General features: G+C 37.9%; 2 protein-coding genes across 2 annotated transcripts in view; one reads left to right on the top strand and one right to left on the bottom strand.

The window, feature by feature from the left end:
* CENPP (centromere protein P) overlaps positions 1 to 16036 on the top strand; it is a 112400-nt gene that overhangs the window by 78516 nt on the left and 17848 nt on the right. The window lies entirely within an intron of this gene.
* ECM2 (extracellular matrix protein 2) lies at positions 833 to 15837 on the bottom strand. Its single transcript, XM_054280707.1, has 10 exons — positions 15799 to 15837; positions 12230 to 12509; positions 7649 to 7837; positions 5933 to 6412; positions 5504 to 5619; positions 4692 to 4827; positions 3773 to 3930; positions 3327 to 3466; positions 1899 to 2225; positions 833 to 1232 (listed from the first exon to the last, which is right to left on the bottom strand). The coding sequence occupies exons 2-10, from the start codon at positions 12483 to 12485 to the stop codon at positions 1028 to 1030; spliced, it is 2007 nt and encodes a 668-aa protein (XP_054136682.1). The 5' UTR covers positions 12486 to 12509; positions 15799 to 15837; the 3' UTR covers positions 833 to 1027.

Below are 16036 nucleotides of genomic sequence, written 5' to 3'. Positions count from 1 at the left end.
TCATTGTACTAAACCCCCCCAGGAATCATCTTAGTCACATCGCTTGTATAAAATTCACTTTCATGGTATCTTAATAGTGAAAAAGCACACCTTGGAGAAAAAATATAAATAAATCTCGATTAATCTGTGTTTTAGTGGTGTTATCCCATGCAAACCCAGTGGAGAATTTCTTTTGGGTCTTAGGAGTCTGAATGTTTGATAAGAGAAGAATTCTACTTAAAAGAAAGTATTTGCAGCAATATGTGGTGTTTTGCTTACATTTATTATAAGACTACATATCCTGTAGAGTATAAAAATCTAATAAAATAACTATGGTACAAACAAGTGGAACCTATTACTGTGACTTTAAAAACAATTTTAAAAAATTAAAATATGCTTTGCTTAAAAAAAAAAGCATTCGGATAGAAATGAATTGTTCATTCCTCTAGGTCATCAGAATCTGTGTTTGAATACAGGAAGTTTTTAGGGTCATCTAAAACAAATAATTTAATTTTTTTTCTTAAAATTTCACTTGGAAGAGAGCTTAACACTGCAAAATGTTTGGTAGAAAATCCAATCCTGTGTGCGTTTTAAGAAATTTGATTCCTGCATTGCTAGAATGTTCATGGCTCGAGGATTTTTAATCTTTTATGTACCATTTTTACAGTTGATGGTACCATTTAAATGTTTTAAATTCATTTAAATAAGATAGGACAAAGCTGAGGGTTTAGTTATATTCTTAAATCCTAAAATCTGATCTTACAGAGGCTGTGCCTGGGGGCACAGTTTGACCCGTTGTGTTTAAGCAGAATGCTGTTAATAAAAATAAAAATAGATCTCATAGTCTTAAGCTTCAATTTTTACATTTAATGGTTTTATAATGAAACAATATGAAGAAACACACTGCTACCTTACTTCAGTAGATAATATGCAGTATCATATTTATGGCAGGAAGGGTTTAAATCAGAAATAAGCAGGCCAGTGAGTGGAGAGAATAAATAAAACTGCATTTCTAGAGATGGGGGTTGCAATGCAGAACTGGGGGGGTTTATTTGGTCTTCTGTGGTTTAAGAACAACACTGCAATAGGATCTTATGCATGAAAATGAATGTGGGGAGAGCTGCCTTGTGTTGATGTAGTTGTTTTCAAGGTGAACATGTTCCAGGTGGGAATCTTCGTGCTCCTCCTCACTGTGGTCATGCTCGTCCTCGTGGTGGCTCTGAGTCCTGCAGATCCGTTCTGGGGGCACCCTCCTGTGACACAGGGGAGGAACCACGTTCTAATCATGTTCTAATCATGCAGAGAACTCTTAATTTCCTCTTTTATTTTAGAGTTGCTGTCTATTTAGATATTTGAAAATGTTAACTTCATAAGTACATTAAATTTTCTCAATTACATATTTACTGAGGACTTTGAAAAGCCATTCTTTTGAACATTCTCTCTGCATTGTTTTCTCATTTATATCATATACTGAGTTTTCCTGAGGAAAATATTGCCATGTGTTGCTGAATGAAAACTTTGTCTGACACATGGGAATTCTCTCTTTGCCATTTCTTTGTTTTACAAAACAGCACAGAGAGCCTGGATTGAGCACGTGGCTCCAGAGCTGGGGCTGGTGGAACCTGCTCACCAGGTGACTCCAGCTGCTGACTCCTCCCATTATTTTGTTATCACTTGGAGCTCTGCTCCAGGAGCAGAAAAGCTGGTGATTGCTGGTGATGAGCATTTTCAGTAACTGTGAACTTAACTTCAGTAACTCATTTCTATCATATTAAGAAATATTGCAAAAGAAAACTCAGCATTCAGCTCCTCCTTCAGATTTTTGTAACAAATATTTACTTTAAAATAACAAATACTTAAAGCAAAGCATATCTTATTTATTTTAATGTCATTAATGTAAAAAAGAGCTTGGAAATTACCTTATTTTATTGTTGTTGAGTCTTAGAAAACGTAGTTTTCTCATTTCATCAATGCCAAAGGGTACAGCCTTCAATTCATTGTGATCCAAAAAGAGCTCCCTCAGGGAGTGGTAAGCTCCAAAAAACGACACTGGGTCAATGCCATCATCAGTGAGTTTGTTGAAGGACAGGTAGAGATACTCCAGCCCAGGCCTCATGTGGCCAAACACATAGCCTGGAATTCTCTCAATCTGATTTCCTATAAGCACCAGATGGAGTAAAGATTTGGGCAGGTAGGAGGGAACATGATACAACTTATTGTAGGAGAGGTCAATTGATTCCAAGTTCCTGCATTAAAGAAGAAAATAAAAGAAAAATGCTGAAACCCCTCTGAGCTCCTGGCCTGGCAGTGCTGTGTCTGTGCAAGGCTCTGCTTCATGGCATTGCCAGGGAATGACATTTCCAAGGGAAATTTGATCCTGATAATGGGGCAAAATGCATTTATGGAACATGCTTGTGCATAATTACTCTGGGAATAGAAATAATTAAGTCATGAATTACCAATCAAGCACAAGGATTTTGTTGATGGGAAGAGATCTCCAGTAATGGGGGGGGTCAGTGCAGGGCAATCCCATGGGACTAATCTGGGATTGCTGCAATAATGAGTTACACTGAAGAGCTGGAATAACCTCGGGATTTCAGTCATTATCCCATTAACAGGGAGGTTTAAGCTTTGTTCTGAAGCCCATATGAAATGGAATTGTGTGAATGAATCAGTCCCCTGTGCTTCATTTCCAGGCATGAGAGAGGCTGTCAGTAGTAACAGCGTGGTTGTTCTCAGCTTCAGGAATTCACAGGTTCAGGAATCAAGGAATGGGGCTGCAGTGCCAGTGATGGCCAGGGACCCTGCTCAGCTTGGCAAATTATTTAGCAGGAAAATCAAAAGCACTATCATTTTTTACTGCTGGCATTCTCATTGCTCACTGTGCTAATATTCTGCTCTTAGACAATGCAGCTGAACAATCTTCCTTTCATCTTATTGACTTTTATAATTTTTAATCCAATGTGAAATAAGGCTAGGATAGTATTAAATTATTTTTAAATTACCTTTGAGATAATTATGTATCAATACTAAATTGTCATATAATTGTATATAGTATTATTTACAATTAATGTTCATCTTTGAATGGGTGGTCAGAAAAAAATATTGACTTTTATGTTAATATGGTACAGATTTGAGGTAGAAGATCTTTCTATTTGACAGCTGACTATCTTCTATATTATACAATTAGGCAAAGGAAATTTAGAAAAATTAGCAAAGGAAAACAAACCAAAGCATAATTACAAATCTAAGTTAAAAGTAATGAAGTGCAGATGTTTATTTGATTATTTGACTCACTAAAAAGAGAGAAAAATTAAATAAATGCATTTTAAATGTCTGGTACTTACTCTTGGTTTATCCAAGCCAAAGGTGCTATCCTGTGCTCTTCTAATTTGTTATGCTTTAGCCCAATGATGTTGATGTTTCTGGTGTGGTTAAAGCAAATTTCTGACACTTCTTCAATTTGATTATGTTCAAGATATAACTCCTGTAAGTGCATTTGGGAAGAAAATTTGTGAGATCAGAATGGGCTGAGTTTTCCCATTGCAAATTCCAAGTGCAGCAATGTCCCCTGTATTCCCTGGTCTGTGTTAATTCTGAATCTGAACCAGGCAGTTTGTAGCTGGAATGGACCTTCAGAAACACAATTCCTCAGAGCAATTGTTTTGTTTTCTCACTTGTGAGAATACATATTGCTCTGAAAGGACAAACAGAAGGAATTACATGCCTTTGGGTGTTTGTTGTGGGGGTTGTTATTGTTAGTATTTATTTTGGTTGTTTTGGGGTTTTTTACCTCAAGAGTGGCAGGAAGACCTTGTGGTATAATTCTAAATTTATTTCTTCCCAGTCGCAAATAAGAAAGGCTTTTCAAAGGGTAAAAGGCCAAAGGACTGACATTTGCTTCACTAAGTTTATTTCCTTCTAATTCCAGAGTGACCAAGTTCTTTAAACCTAAGGAGTAAAAGTTTCATTTCAGTTAATTAATGCCATCTTATATCTTGTTAAAACACAAGTTCATATTTAAGAGTCTTAAACATTACCCAGATCAGTTCACAGCAATGAAAAATAAAAATGAACTGATTTTATTATCTCATAATCTTGGACTTGTTCATAGGTTTGTAGATCTTTAGAGATTGACCACAGCTTTATTTACATTTTCCTCTCCCAGTCCAAATGGAAAGGGCAGCAGCTGATCCAGTTTAGATAGGACCCTTTTGGCAGGAGAGGAAAAGAAGCAAAAAAGTCCATCAAATTCTGACATGGATGGTTGCCTTTCCTTTTTCTTCCTCTTTTTTCTATCAGCCTGTGTTTAAACTGGCTTCAAATGATCATGGTTGACTCCAGTTATATTCTCCTTTATTTTTCATAGACATCAAATTCTGTTCACTTCCATGCAATTTAAAATTAACTGAAATGTTTCCACCACACAAAAAGCCATCAGGTTAAAGCTGGGGACAGTTGGTGTCTTCAACATGCTCCAAATTCACCTCCACTCAGTGACCTTAAATATAAACTGCTTTGGGAGAGGAGCAGTTGCATAAGGGAAAATATAATTTTAAAATACTTTGTCATGCAAGCCTTTCAGCTTGTGCTGCTTTTAAAGACATGGCACTGTAAAGCTAGCAATTATTTTTTTATGTCAAACCAGGTTAAACATTCAGCTTTTCAAATTTATTTTTGACTTTTCATATGATTTTCATTTTTTAAAATACCTTTTAAGCCGTCTTCATCAATGGCATGAAGTTGGTTGTCATTTATTTTTATTTCTTCCAAAGTTGATGGCAATTCAGAGGGAATAAGTGCCAGCATATTTCCATCCAAATACAAACGTTTCAGCTTTTTCAGGATCTTATAACAGGGAGGAAGAGCATTTATATTATCAAGGAGCAATATATGCAGATAAATATTGAGTTAAGAGTTTCTTTAATACACACTCTGTAAGGTTTTTCAGCAGCAGTGCAGTAGTATCCAGTGTTTTGAATTAAAAAATTTTTTTTTCCTGTCAGTCTAATTAATAAGTTACTTTCTGCTAAATATTAACAAAAGTGCCAGTTAATGTCACATGTAATTCAAAGAGCTTCCCCACAGCCCTGCTGCAGTTCCCCAGGATCATTGTTTGCATTGCTGCTGCTCTCTGTGAATTGTGGAAGAATTGCCTCACTACGCTGGGCAGTATTTAGGACTTCAAAGTACATGTATTTAGAAATTACATGCTTATCCTCTTCATCTGTGAGTAAACTGATCATTTTCTGTAGGTCAGCAAATTTCCTCAGGCAGAAGGAGAGCAGCTTTCAGTAACTGAGGGTTATTATGCTTAAGCTAGCTTAAAAGATTGGTATGAAGAATTATCATATCTCAATTTTAATTCTTGATTATGGTGAGAGATTTCTCAAAGTAGTTATTGAATTATACAATGCTTATTATACAAGGTGCAAAGTAGTTTAGATCCATAAACTGAAAAGCAAAAAACATTCTTTTAAGCAGCAATTACTGAGAGGGTAGCAGAGGAGCCATGCTTTCTTACTTTGAATGCTTTGGGACCTATGCCAGGAGAGGTAATGTTATTTTTACTCAGATCAATCCATTCCAAATTAGGTACCCCATTGAATGCTTCATCTGAGATAGTAGTGATGCTATTTCCTGGGACAGAAGGCAAGAAAAAAGTTTCAGTAATGAAATACAGTCTGCACCTGAGGTGTGTAATACTGCATCTAGAAAATATATCACAAAAATAGCATTATGGACAGTAATTTTGTGTAGATCTATTCATCTTAGTATTTAAACACTGGCATGCAAATCTAATGTTTTTCATTTATTGTTTTAAAGGCACAGCTGTAAAATTAGTTCTAAAACTTTTCTATATTAAGGAATGACAAAGCATTAACAGTGGTGTTGACTGCATTTGAGGGTGGATGATGCTAGAAAAGTCATGCAAATTAGATCCATTAATTACCTGTGAGGTCTAAACTCGTTAGGTCTGGATCTGAGATGGGAGGTATTTGTGTAAGTTTGGCATTAATGCAGCTTACTGTGGTGTCCGAGGTGGAACATCCAGATGGCAAAGGAGGAGTTTCTATGGGTGGAACAGGAATTGGGAAATGAGATGGAATTCTGAAAGCACCATCATCTTCATCACTGTCATCCTGCTCAACTCCTGCAGCTCCCGTTCTGGGGACAGGCAGCCTCCCTCTGTGCCGCCCTTTGTGCCTCCGGCGATTCTTTCTGCCTTTCCTTTTTCTTTTCTTCTCCCCTTTCTTGTGCCCCTCCTTGTCTCTGCCCTCTGTCACTGCTGTGGGGAGCAGCTCATCCTTCTCCATGTGAGTCTGTGCTGAGGGCAGAACATTGGTGCTGTCGAGGTCCTTGGGCTCTGGGGAGTCACCAGACATCTCACTGATGGCATCCAGTGAAATTATACTGGAGTCCAGGGAGGAGGCTGATGGGGGAAAAAACAATAAAACAACATAAGGGTCTGATGAAACTAAAATATTAGTGAGCACTGTTTCCCACATACTGTGGAAAATTATGACTATAGATTATTCCTCTTGAAATTCTATTCGAAGAATAAAAATGTGGTCTTAAATTGCTGCTTGAGAAAAGAGACACTTGACTGAGAAATTATGGAGGCAGCCATACAGAAGAGTTTGTACACAGCTGCAATTCCTGAGAACTCCAGACGAAAAGGTAGAAAAATTAATATAGCTTTCATTATCTTCCTTTTTGACTTACTATTAATTATGGGGTTTGTGTTGATGGAGGTGTCTAAAGAGGAAAAATAATGTGTCTGGAAGTAGGAGCTAATTTGGAAAAAATTCACAAAGGTCAAGACTTGTTCTCCTCCAAAAGGGATTGTCAGGGGAGGAGTTGGCTGCAGGTGGGGATCTCACCAGGGAAATGCATTAACTCCGTTACCAAAATGCAGTTTTAACTTCCATAATAGGACAATTCTAATAAAAGGAGTTCAAATGTCTCAGTCAACGTGACTTTTACATTTCTACAGAGAATTCCTATGATGTCTCTTCTCAGAGTGTCACATGCATATACACATGAGGATAAATAATTCTTACAGTAGGAGAAGATAGAGTTCAGTACTTTGCAGATATAAAATACTGGGAGTGTGGGAAGGAAAAGGAATCCCATCTCATGTTTATCTCCTCCATTCCTTTTCTCTTTAAAGGTACCAGTTTTATTTAAATTATTGTGAAATACCAAAATTGTAGTTCTGGAGCTTCTCTTGGGAATTGACTTTCTTCTTTTGATTTACATCAAATTGCTGCAGGTTTTTGCACTCCTAACAAAGATTTACCACTCTGTATGTCTAATACATCAATAATGACCTGTAGTTATTGATTGATCCTTTGTAAATGGAAGTGGGATAGAAAATATAAATAGATGTTATTTATTCGTACATTTACAAAGTTCTGTAAAGGTAGGGGGGAAGTAAAAAAAGAAATACAATTATCTTTACTATTGCATACTTAGCATGATCTTTTCTTTAAATGCTGCTTCAAAATCATCTAACAGAGCTCTCAGATAAACCAAGATCAACTTGAGTAAAATTTCTGAAGAGCTGCTTTTCCCATGGAATTCAGGATAATGTGTGCCTTGTAACTCTTGGGATCATTAAATTCAGTGTTTATGGAAGGTTTTAAATATCTGTGGTGTCCCATACCGGTGTCAGAACACACTGGGCAGCACTCTCCTGCAGGAATGACGGTGTGGGGACATGTCAGAGGGTGGCACATGGCGGTGTCACAGATCACCTGGCCCTGGGAGCACAGGCAGGTGGTGCAGGGCTGGGGAGACCACACGGCCTTGTCGAACATGATCATCCCGTTGGCTGTGCACTGCCCCTTCTTCCCTGGGAACACAAAATGGGACATGGCAGGTAAACAGCTTACAGTGAACCAACAGTGCTCATTTACAGCTCTGGAAAGAAGCACTACTATTTTTTTCTCATTTTGAAAATATGTAAAATACACCCTATTCAAAGGATCTTATCATTATTCCTTACTTTTCATAGCTATATTTTCTTCAGCTTATAAGTAATCTCCAGTTATGGAAAGCTTGAATATTTTTTCCAGACCTTCTTCTATTCCTTTCTTGTGCACTACAGATCTTTTCTAATATCTTGCACATTAAATGAGAAAATTTTATTAAGGCCCTGCAGAACTGGGAGGGTAACAATATAGTGACAGTTCATAGGCTTGGTGGAAGTAAAGTTCCATTCCAGGATGACTGATAAGATAGCAAAAATCTCCACTTCCTTGTAACTTGCTTTATTTGAAAAACAAAAAACCAAAAATCCCTCTTTGCTATAAAAGCAGTAATCTAGAACAACCTGTGCTGTGAAATACTCTGTCTCCCAAATTTCTGGATATGTATCTACAAAAGATTGAGATTTCCCCAGGGTACACAGTTCAAATTTTCAGAAAGAAATGTAATTTTGTAAGCTCTGGTCAGATATTCAGTAGGGGGATGATCTGGAGAGCACAGAGACTGGGGAAGGAAACTAATCCCAGTCTCCCTTTCCTTCCAGTGGTGGAGTTCACCTCAGAATCTTCCCTGGGCAGTTCTCACCCAGACCCCAGGGTAAACATGGCACTTTAGCACATTGTTTTTTTATTTTTAGTCTTTTGAGAGAAGGAAAACCAAGGCTGAGATTCTTCATCCCATGCAAATATTCCTATTTCTGTGTGTATCTCTAAATGTTGTTGAGAAGCTGAACTCCCTCACACCTTCCTTTTCCTCTTTCTAACTGACCTGAGAATGCATTGCTGAAGTGTTGTTTTGAGATGAAAACCCATTTCAAAGTTAACTTTGTTCTTCCCTGCATATAAAGAAGAAGAAATTTCCTCTGTTCCTATTCAGTTTGACTTCCTCCTTAAAATGAAAATTAATACAGTGGAAAAATCTTTTCTCACCTGAATCTGCATGCCAATACTTTCACTTGTGGTGCACAAATTGTCTTTGGAGGGTTCTTTGCAGGGTTTGTTTTCCCACACTCTGCCCTGCTCCATGCCTGGGTGTTTAATTCTAATAAAAGTATTCAGCATAGCCTCCTAATAACCTTGTAAGACTATTGTAAATACTTGGTTTGAAATGTCTCTGGTATTAATATTTGTCTCAAAATGAGGCATTTTGCATAGTCTTTCAAGGTAGTCCTACTTCATAACAAAGGTTCTTTTCCCTTCTACTCAAAGACCACTGGATATCAATCTGTTTTCTACAATAAAAATTAATTATCAGAATCATCCAGTTTGGTTGATCTCTATATTCCATATTTTTTTTTAAATGCTTTGATTTAAATTGCTCTTATGATGACAAAAGCAAGAAATTGAAGTTTTGAGTAGTTGCATCTCGTTTTTTCAAAAGTCTGGGACATCTCTGCTTCATTTCAGCTGCATAAAGTTGTGCTCTAAGCAACTCCAACCTTGTCAACTGGAGGAGGAGAGGAATTAGCCCAGGCCAAGTGTTAGCTGGCTTTAAGTCTCTTGTCATTCCACCCAGGTATCTGCAATCCAGCTGTTTGCTGGGTCCTGACTTTGGGGTTTATGTGCTTGCCAGTACACCACAATACTTCTTTTAAATAACCTCCAAAAGAAACACAAGAAGAATCCTGCACTCTCTCATGTTAAACAATAAAACAATAACTGTTCCAGAAGAGCATGATCTGGCCTGAGAAGGAAATTCTTCTGTGCTTCCTAAAATTCTTTCTTTTGTTTTAGCTACCAGAGTGTATCAGAAGTCAGAGCAAATCTTGTCTGAATAAGCATAAAGATCTGAGTTATCGGGCTTGGCCTCTGCAGGCTTCTGTAACAAATGATCCCTTGTTTCCCTGTGTACATTAGAGTTGCATAAAAGGCAGGAGCAGTGTGTGCTCAGACAAAGGTTTTCCCCTTTGGGTGCATTGCAGAGCTGCTGTCTGGCACTGTTGGGATTCCCAGAACCCCTGTGAGACACAAAGGCTGTGCTGAGATGCTCCTCACATTTCCTGACCACTGAGTCACTTCAGCTTGGTGGGGTGAGAGGGATCAGAGATGGGGCAGCACTGAACATCCTACTCTGCTCTGCCTAATGGACAACTGCAAGTTACCTCATGCTGTGGCCAACTGTTTGATTTAATTTGAATGTTCACATGGTTCTAATCTGGAGGAATTACATGTCTGGTTACTGTTAAACCTCCATTTAGCTGCTAATTTTCATCCTGCATATATCTGTAAATTTGGGTGGGTTTGGGTTTTTTTAGTCTCCTAAGAGCAAAACAAGTAGCTAAGAGAATGGAAATTAATGTTTGGATTGCATTTTCTTCTACTCTGAAGCATGATTAATAATAGTGTTCTATTATTTAATAGGCTCTGTTTTTTCCAAATCTGACATTAACTTGAAAAAATTTTGAACTTTAAAAGCTAGACTAAAAAATACCTTGTGGTTCCAGTCTTTGGCAGATGAGCATAGGACTTTTAACCTTTGGAAATATGGTGTAAATTCAGCGTGGAGTTCCAAATAAAATGAGTTCAGTGGTTTGAGCTCAGCTTTTGGATGCAAGTCCAGATAGAAAGAAACAAGCGGGGCGGGGAGGGGGAAGAGCTGTGCATTATTTCAGCATGACTGATGGTCCTGACAGAAACCCTGGACTATCTTACATGAAGTGTATGCTACTTACATGGTATTTTCCTCTCTTTAACTTTAAAAATATTTGTAAATTAGATGTTTGACATTAGTAATATGTATAATGTTGTAATACACACTGAAAATGCCATAGTCCAAAGTTTTGCTAGTTTTCCTATTCCAACTCCTTTCTTCAAATACTTGATTTGAAATGGTTCAGCCTTTCTGAAGAAAGGACTCACAACAAACAGTAATTGTGGAGAAACTGTGGCTGATTTATGTTTGGCCATTTGAGACCTCTTAACCCAGTGGTCATGTCTGCTGTGTGACTCACTGAAAGGCTTAAATTATTGCTTATAAAAATAGATTATTATTATTTTTATTATATATAGAATATGGGAATCAGAGCATTCTGTTTTGATTTTTTTCCATAAAATTCATTAAATTGCATATATTTTAGTGTGTGATATCTTGATGGAGGAATGGAAATATCTGTATCCATAAATACAGATATCATATTATTTATGGATACATAAATACAGAGGTGAAAATCTCTGGATCACCAAAAAAGGCAAGTTAGGTATAAATCATACTACTGAACTTCTGTTAAATAAATCTGGGTTGTCAATATAGATGGAGCATAAGAGTGGTCTTGTGTTGGATGAGTAGGATTTTTTTCTCTTTTAACTCAGTTTTCCATCACAAGGGTCTTGTTTATAGTGTAACTTCCATATTGCAGCCACTACCAAGTGTTATTTACAAAATCAAGAAATATTCCTGAAGGTTTGCATGTGCAATTTGCTTTTCAAAAAGCAACCCGTAAAGTAAAATGCAACCCATAAAGTAAAAATAAAAACTTGAATCTATTTTAATTAACACTGTTTTTAGTGTTAAAGCCTCAGTGCTGAAGCCTCAGTGAAATGTTAATTGACTTAAGAGACATATCGAGCAATAAATTCTTCAAAATGGCCTTCAAACTTGGAGCACAAGTTTGGAATACATTGGAAGTTATGAAAGTACCCCAACAAATTTCTTGTTCATTAAGATCAAAAAATAATGCAGAAAACTTGTGGGAAATATTGCTGTTATCTGGCAAAGCAGGGTTTGATAAAAAGCCTCATAATGCCAATTGCAGAATCACTGCAGAAGCAGCAGGAATGCGTGGAAGTAGAGTGTCACCAGGATATCTTCTGAAAAATCTCTTTGCCAGGATTTTTCTCCTGAGAAGCTGAGAGGCCTCAGGAACAAAATGTAAACAATGATTATCTGCTGCTGTGGAATGCAACAGGTGCATCTGTGATTGGTCTCATGTGGTTGTTTCTAATTAATGGCCAATCACAGTCAGCTGGCTCAGACTCTCTGAGAGTCACGAGCTTTTGTTATCATACTTTTCTTTCCATGCTAGACTTCTGATGAAGTCCTTTTCCTCTATTATTTTAGTATTGTTCTAAAATATAATTTTCTTTTAATATAATATATACCATAAAATAATGAACCAGCCTTCTGAAACATGGAGTCAAGATTCTCATCTCTTCCCTCATCCTGGGACCCCTGCAAACAGCACCACATTAGAGCTAAAATAAAGCTTTAATGAGTTGATCTGTCTGAAATGAGAAGCAGAGCAGAGGGGCTGTGTTCTCACCTGGTAAGACACTGTAGGTGCTCTCGTGCTGGCCCAGCCCCACCAGGGAGTCGAAGACGCCCATGACATTGTCATCGATGGTGAGGAGCGGGATCCTGGGCCCCGGGGGCTGCAGCCCCGCTGCCCTGGGGCTCCTGTGCCCTGCCCTGGGGGAAATCCTCCTCCTCTGCCTCCTGCCAGTGCCTCCTTCAGCTGGGCACAGATCCCTGCACAGCCACAGGAGCAGGAAGTAACAGAGCAGGGATGGTGCCTGCATCGTCTATGGGTCCCGCAGAGTGCCCTGGAATGGGGAAAAAGAGGGAAATCAGAGCTTTCAGGGCCATGTCAGTCACACAGCACTTTTCAAGGCAGGTGAACTAAGAAATGGTAGGTCAATATAACCAAGGTTCCCCTTGGAAAGAAGTTGCCCTCTGAGAGCTCTAGTGATCAGTTTGATTGTAGTGATTCTCAAGAGTCACCATCAAACAGGTGCTGGTTTGTGTTTGGGGTTGCACTTGCAGAGGTGGTTTAGATTTGCAGTGCCAGAGCATTGGCTGTTCAGTAAGTATTCAGCAAGGGACTTCTTGAGAGTTCTATAAAGTGTGTCTTCCTTCTTTTTATTTCTTCCAGAGTGTTGTAACTTCTGAGTGTGGGAGTGGAAAGGTAACCAAAAAATGCCAATTCATTTGTGATGTGCTGCCCCAAATGCTTGTGGGTTGGCATTTCTGTGCAAGGTGCTTTTTCACTGTAAATGAAGAGATGTTGCTTTTCCATCCACCTCTGGCCGTCCTCTTCTCTGACAGGATCTGCTTGGTTCTGCAGAGGAGACCTTCAGGAAGTTTGTGTTATTTGTGACATCCCACAACTGCTTTTCCAGTGGAAGTTTTTATGAAGTATAGGCTCTAGAATGGCTTGTGTTCTGCATTTACTTATTTAAAAACTCAAAATAATTGAGCCTTTTTATGGTTGTGACGGAAAAATTACATTTACTGTCACCAATAGGTGGCATTCCAAAACAGAGCAGTCAGGATTCAGGAGCACACACAAGGAAGGAAATCCAGCAGTGGATTGCTGTACCAGTGTGGAAATCAGAGCCTGTACATCCAGGGTCATTAATGATCTGTGTTGCATAATCCTTGCAAAAAGGAAATGCTGCTGTCCCGTGTCCTGTTTTAACTGAGACAGCACAGACAGGAGACATTTGTGTTCTTGGGAGAGTGGGAATTAGTGAAGGGCTTAGAGCATGGCCATGGCTTTTCTCTGAGGAAGTTCTGAGGGGATTAAAAAATGCTTTTTCTTCATGTTCATCAGTCTGGCTTTGCATGTCATCTTTCACTTTGGAGTTAATCTTATTATAATTATATTGTGTAAATATTGGACAGTATTATTTCAGGAACTTGAGCTGTGGCTTTGTCTGAATTAGATTTTGTTTAAAAGCTTGTTCATCTTGGTATTTTCTGATTTATAGAACAGGTCACATTTTTGGTACAAGTTGTCTAACTGTTCTTTAATATAAGCCATGTGATTGATTGCTTGTTTGCCATGCTTTCCACATCATAATTCTCATATATTTTTTTTATTCTCGTGTTTTAAAATGAGAAGTTGGCAGTAAATCAGCTTAAGAGTATGCATTTTACTTCTTTTTAATATTGTCGTTTCTGTGCTCAACTATTTTAAAATTAAAATGTTTTTGCAAGTTTAGGTATTAATTTGCAGGATTTGAAGTTAATATTTTTATTTCTATATGAAGGGCATTTGAGATGCAAGTGTCTCACACAAATCCTCTCAGCATCTCCTGGAATGGCAGATTTTGAAATGAATCCAAACTTTATATTGCTGCTTTCTGCCCCTCAGAAATCACTTATTCCAAAATGCTTTATAGACTCTATGGCTTTTTATTTACAGCAATTACTGCTAGTTAACATCTCAGATAGATGCAGAAGCTTGCCCTCTGCATTGAAAATGCCTGATCTTGTTGAGAAAGTGCTCATTTCTGAGTGCCTCAGGAGGAATGAGCCAAAGGCTCTGGTGTCTGCCTTGCGTGGTAATGAGTGGCTGTAAAATTACACAGGAAACTTCTGTTCCACAGGCTGGGTGAGACACTCTGAGAGCCCTCAGGGAAAACTGCATGTACAAAGGAAAGGCTTGGCCATGTGTGTTCATTCTGTCAAGTTTCTGACATCTTAATTATGGTTCCATTTTTCTGGGATACTCTATAATAACACCAGAGCTGTGCAGTTACAATGCTGCTACGTTGCACTTGGGCTTTTTTAACATTTAACCATTTCTTCCTGTGGTCAGAGGCACAGAATGGCATGACTGAAACACTTTTCCATTCTTCATTTCTTTTTAAAAGTCAGGAATAATATAGAGTGAATTATATTACACTAGCTGTACAGATGTTAATGTACATTAAAAGATGTTTTGCTAGGAACTCGAAGAGTAAAATTCTATAGAAAAGCAAATTATTATAAAGTAAAACTTGGTTTCATAAAGTACTTTATAAAGACAAATTTTTAAAAATCAGAAACAAAACAACAAAAAACACACCACACCCCCCCAAAAAAAAGTCTTTATAAACTAATCCTGTTCATATATGTGAGTTTATATGCTCATTTTTAACACCAATTTAACTCTTCAGCACTGAAAGCTTAATAGTGCTATTTTCAACCAAATTATGTTCTTTGCATGCAAAACACTGGGCTACTGAGTTCCTTTCCTTGGCTTAGTTAATAAGTGCTGCCTCACATTTTAAAGCCCAAATTGTGAAAGGCCTTGGGTGCTTTGGGCCTTTTCTGCCCATGTCTGGGAGCCTCAGATTTCTCTCAGGAGGCTGTGTTTTGTGTAGTGCCAGCCAAATTTTAATTTGGGGGAAATTCAGGCTATTCAATTTATGACTTTCATAATAAATCATTGCATAGTAAAATACAATTATAGATAGCCAGTGTAATGAAATTATTAACTGTTTGTGTTGCCAGATAGTTTCAACGTGGCTGCATTGCTGTGCCTTTTTTCATTTCACCCACAAATATTTAGATCAGGAACAGTATATGAAAGCATTTACTTTTACTTTGTAATGTGTCCAGTAATTTGTACCTTTATCTTCAGTACCTGTCAATTTCCTGTTATGTTAACAGAAAGAGTTAATTTTTAAAGGAGAGACCCTTAGAAATGCCAGAGTATCAGAATTTATTAAATAATCTATCTTCATCCATTCAGTCAAAATTCAAACACATTTCTAAGTCAGTGTGATTTCTCCTGACACACAGGGGTTAAAGTGCTTTACTAAGATTTTTCCCTCACTCTTTTTAAATGCATTGCACAGAAATTAATTACATTTATCCACAGCAGCCAGACCAGTTGCACTTTCTGTTAGTTTCAGTTGGATGTGAGTGGCAAACATTCAGACAGAACAAAAAGCAGCTCAACGGGTATTGCACACTTTATCTAGAAAGGCATTTCTCTTCAGTATTGTTAAAAATAGCCCACATCATTTCATTTCAAATATTACATATTTGCAAAGTTAACATGAAGTTTAAGCCATTCAACACCATGCTTTAAGCAGTAATTTAAAATGGAAAACATTTTACCTTGTAATCTAACCTAACAGCAGATTCTGCTTGCTGTCATTTAGTCTCCCGTTGCAAATGAAACAAAATCTCAGTCATATCTTTAAAACAAACAGAAAAACTGTAGGGATTGTTCAAACATGTGAGCTGATTCCTTAGTTAAGCCTGGAATAGCTTCTTCCCCTGGGGAGCCAGGGCTGAGCTCTGTGAGCAGAGCCCGTGCTGGTGCTGGAACCTCGCTCGGGCAAATGAGGAGCAG

This window comes from Melozone crissalis, unplaced genomic scaffold (genome assembly GCF_028551555.1).
Source record: "Melozone crissalis strain CALT ecotype California unplaced genomic scaffold, PUWL_Pcris_2 ptg000029l_1, whole genome shotgun sequence".
Lineage (NCBI taxonomy): Eukaryota > Metazoa > Chordata > Aves > Passeriformes > Passerellidae > Melozone > Melozone crissalis.
The sequence above is the reverse complement of the archived record's forward strand: the minus strand, read 5'-3'. Positions and strand labels throughout refer to the sequence as shown.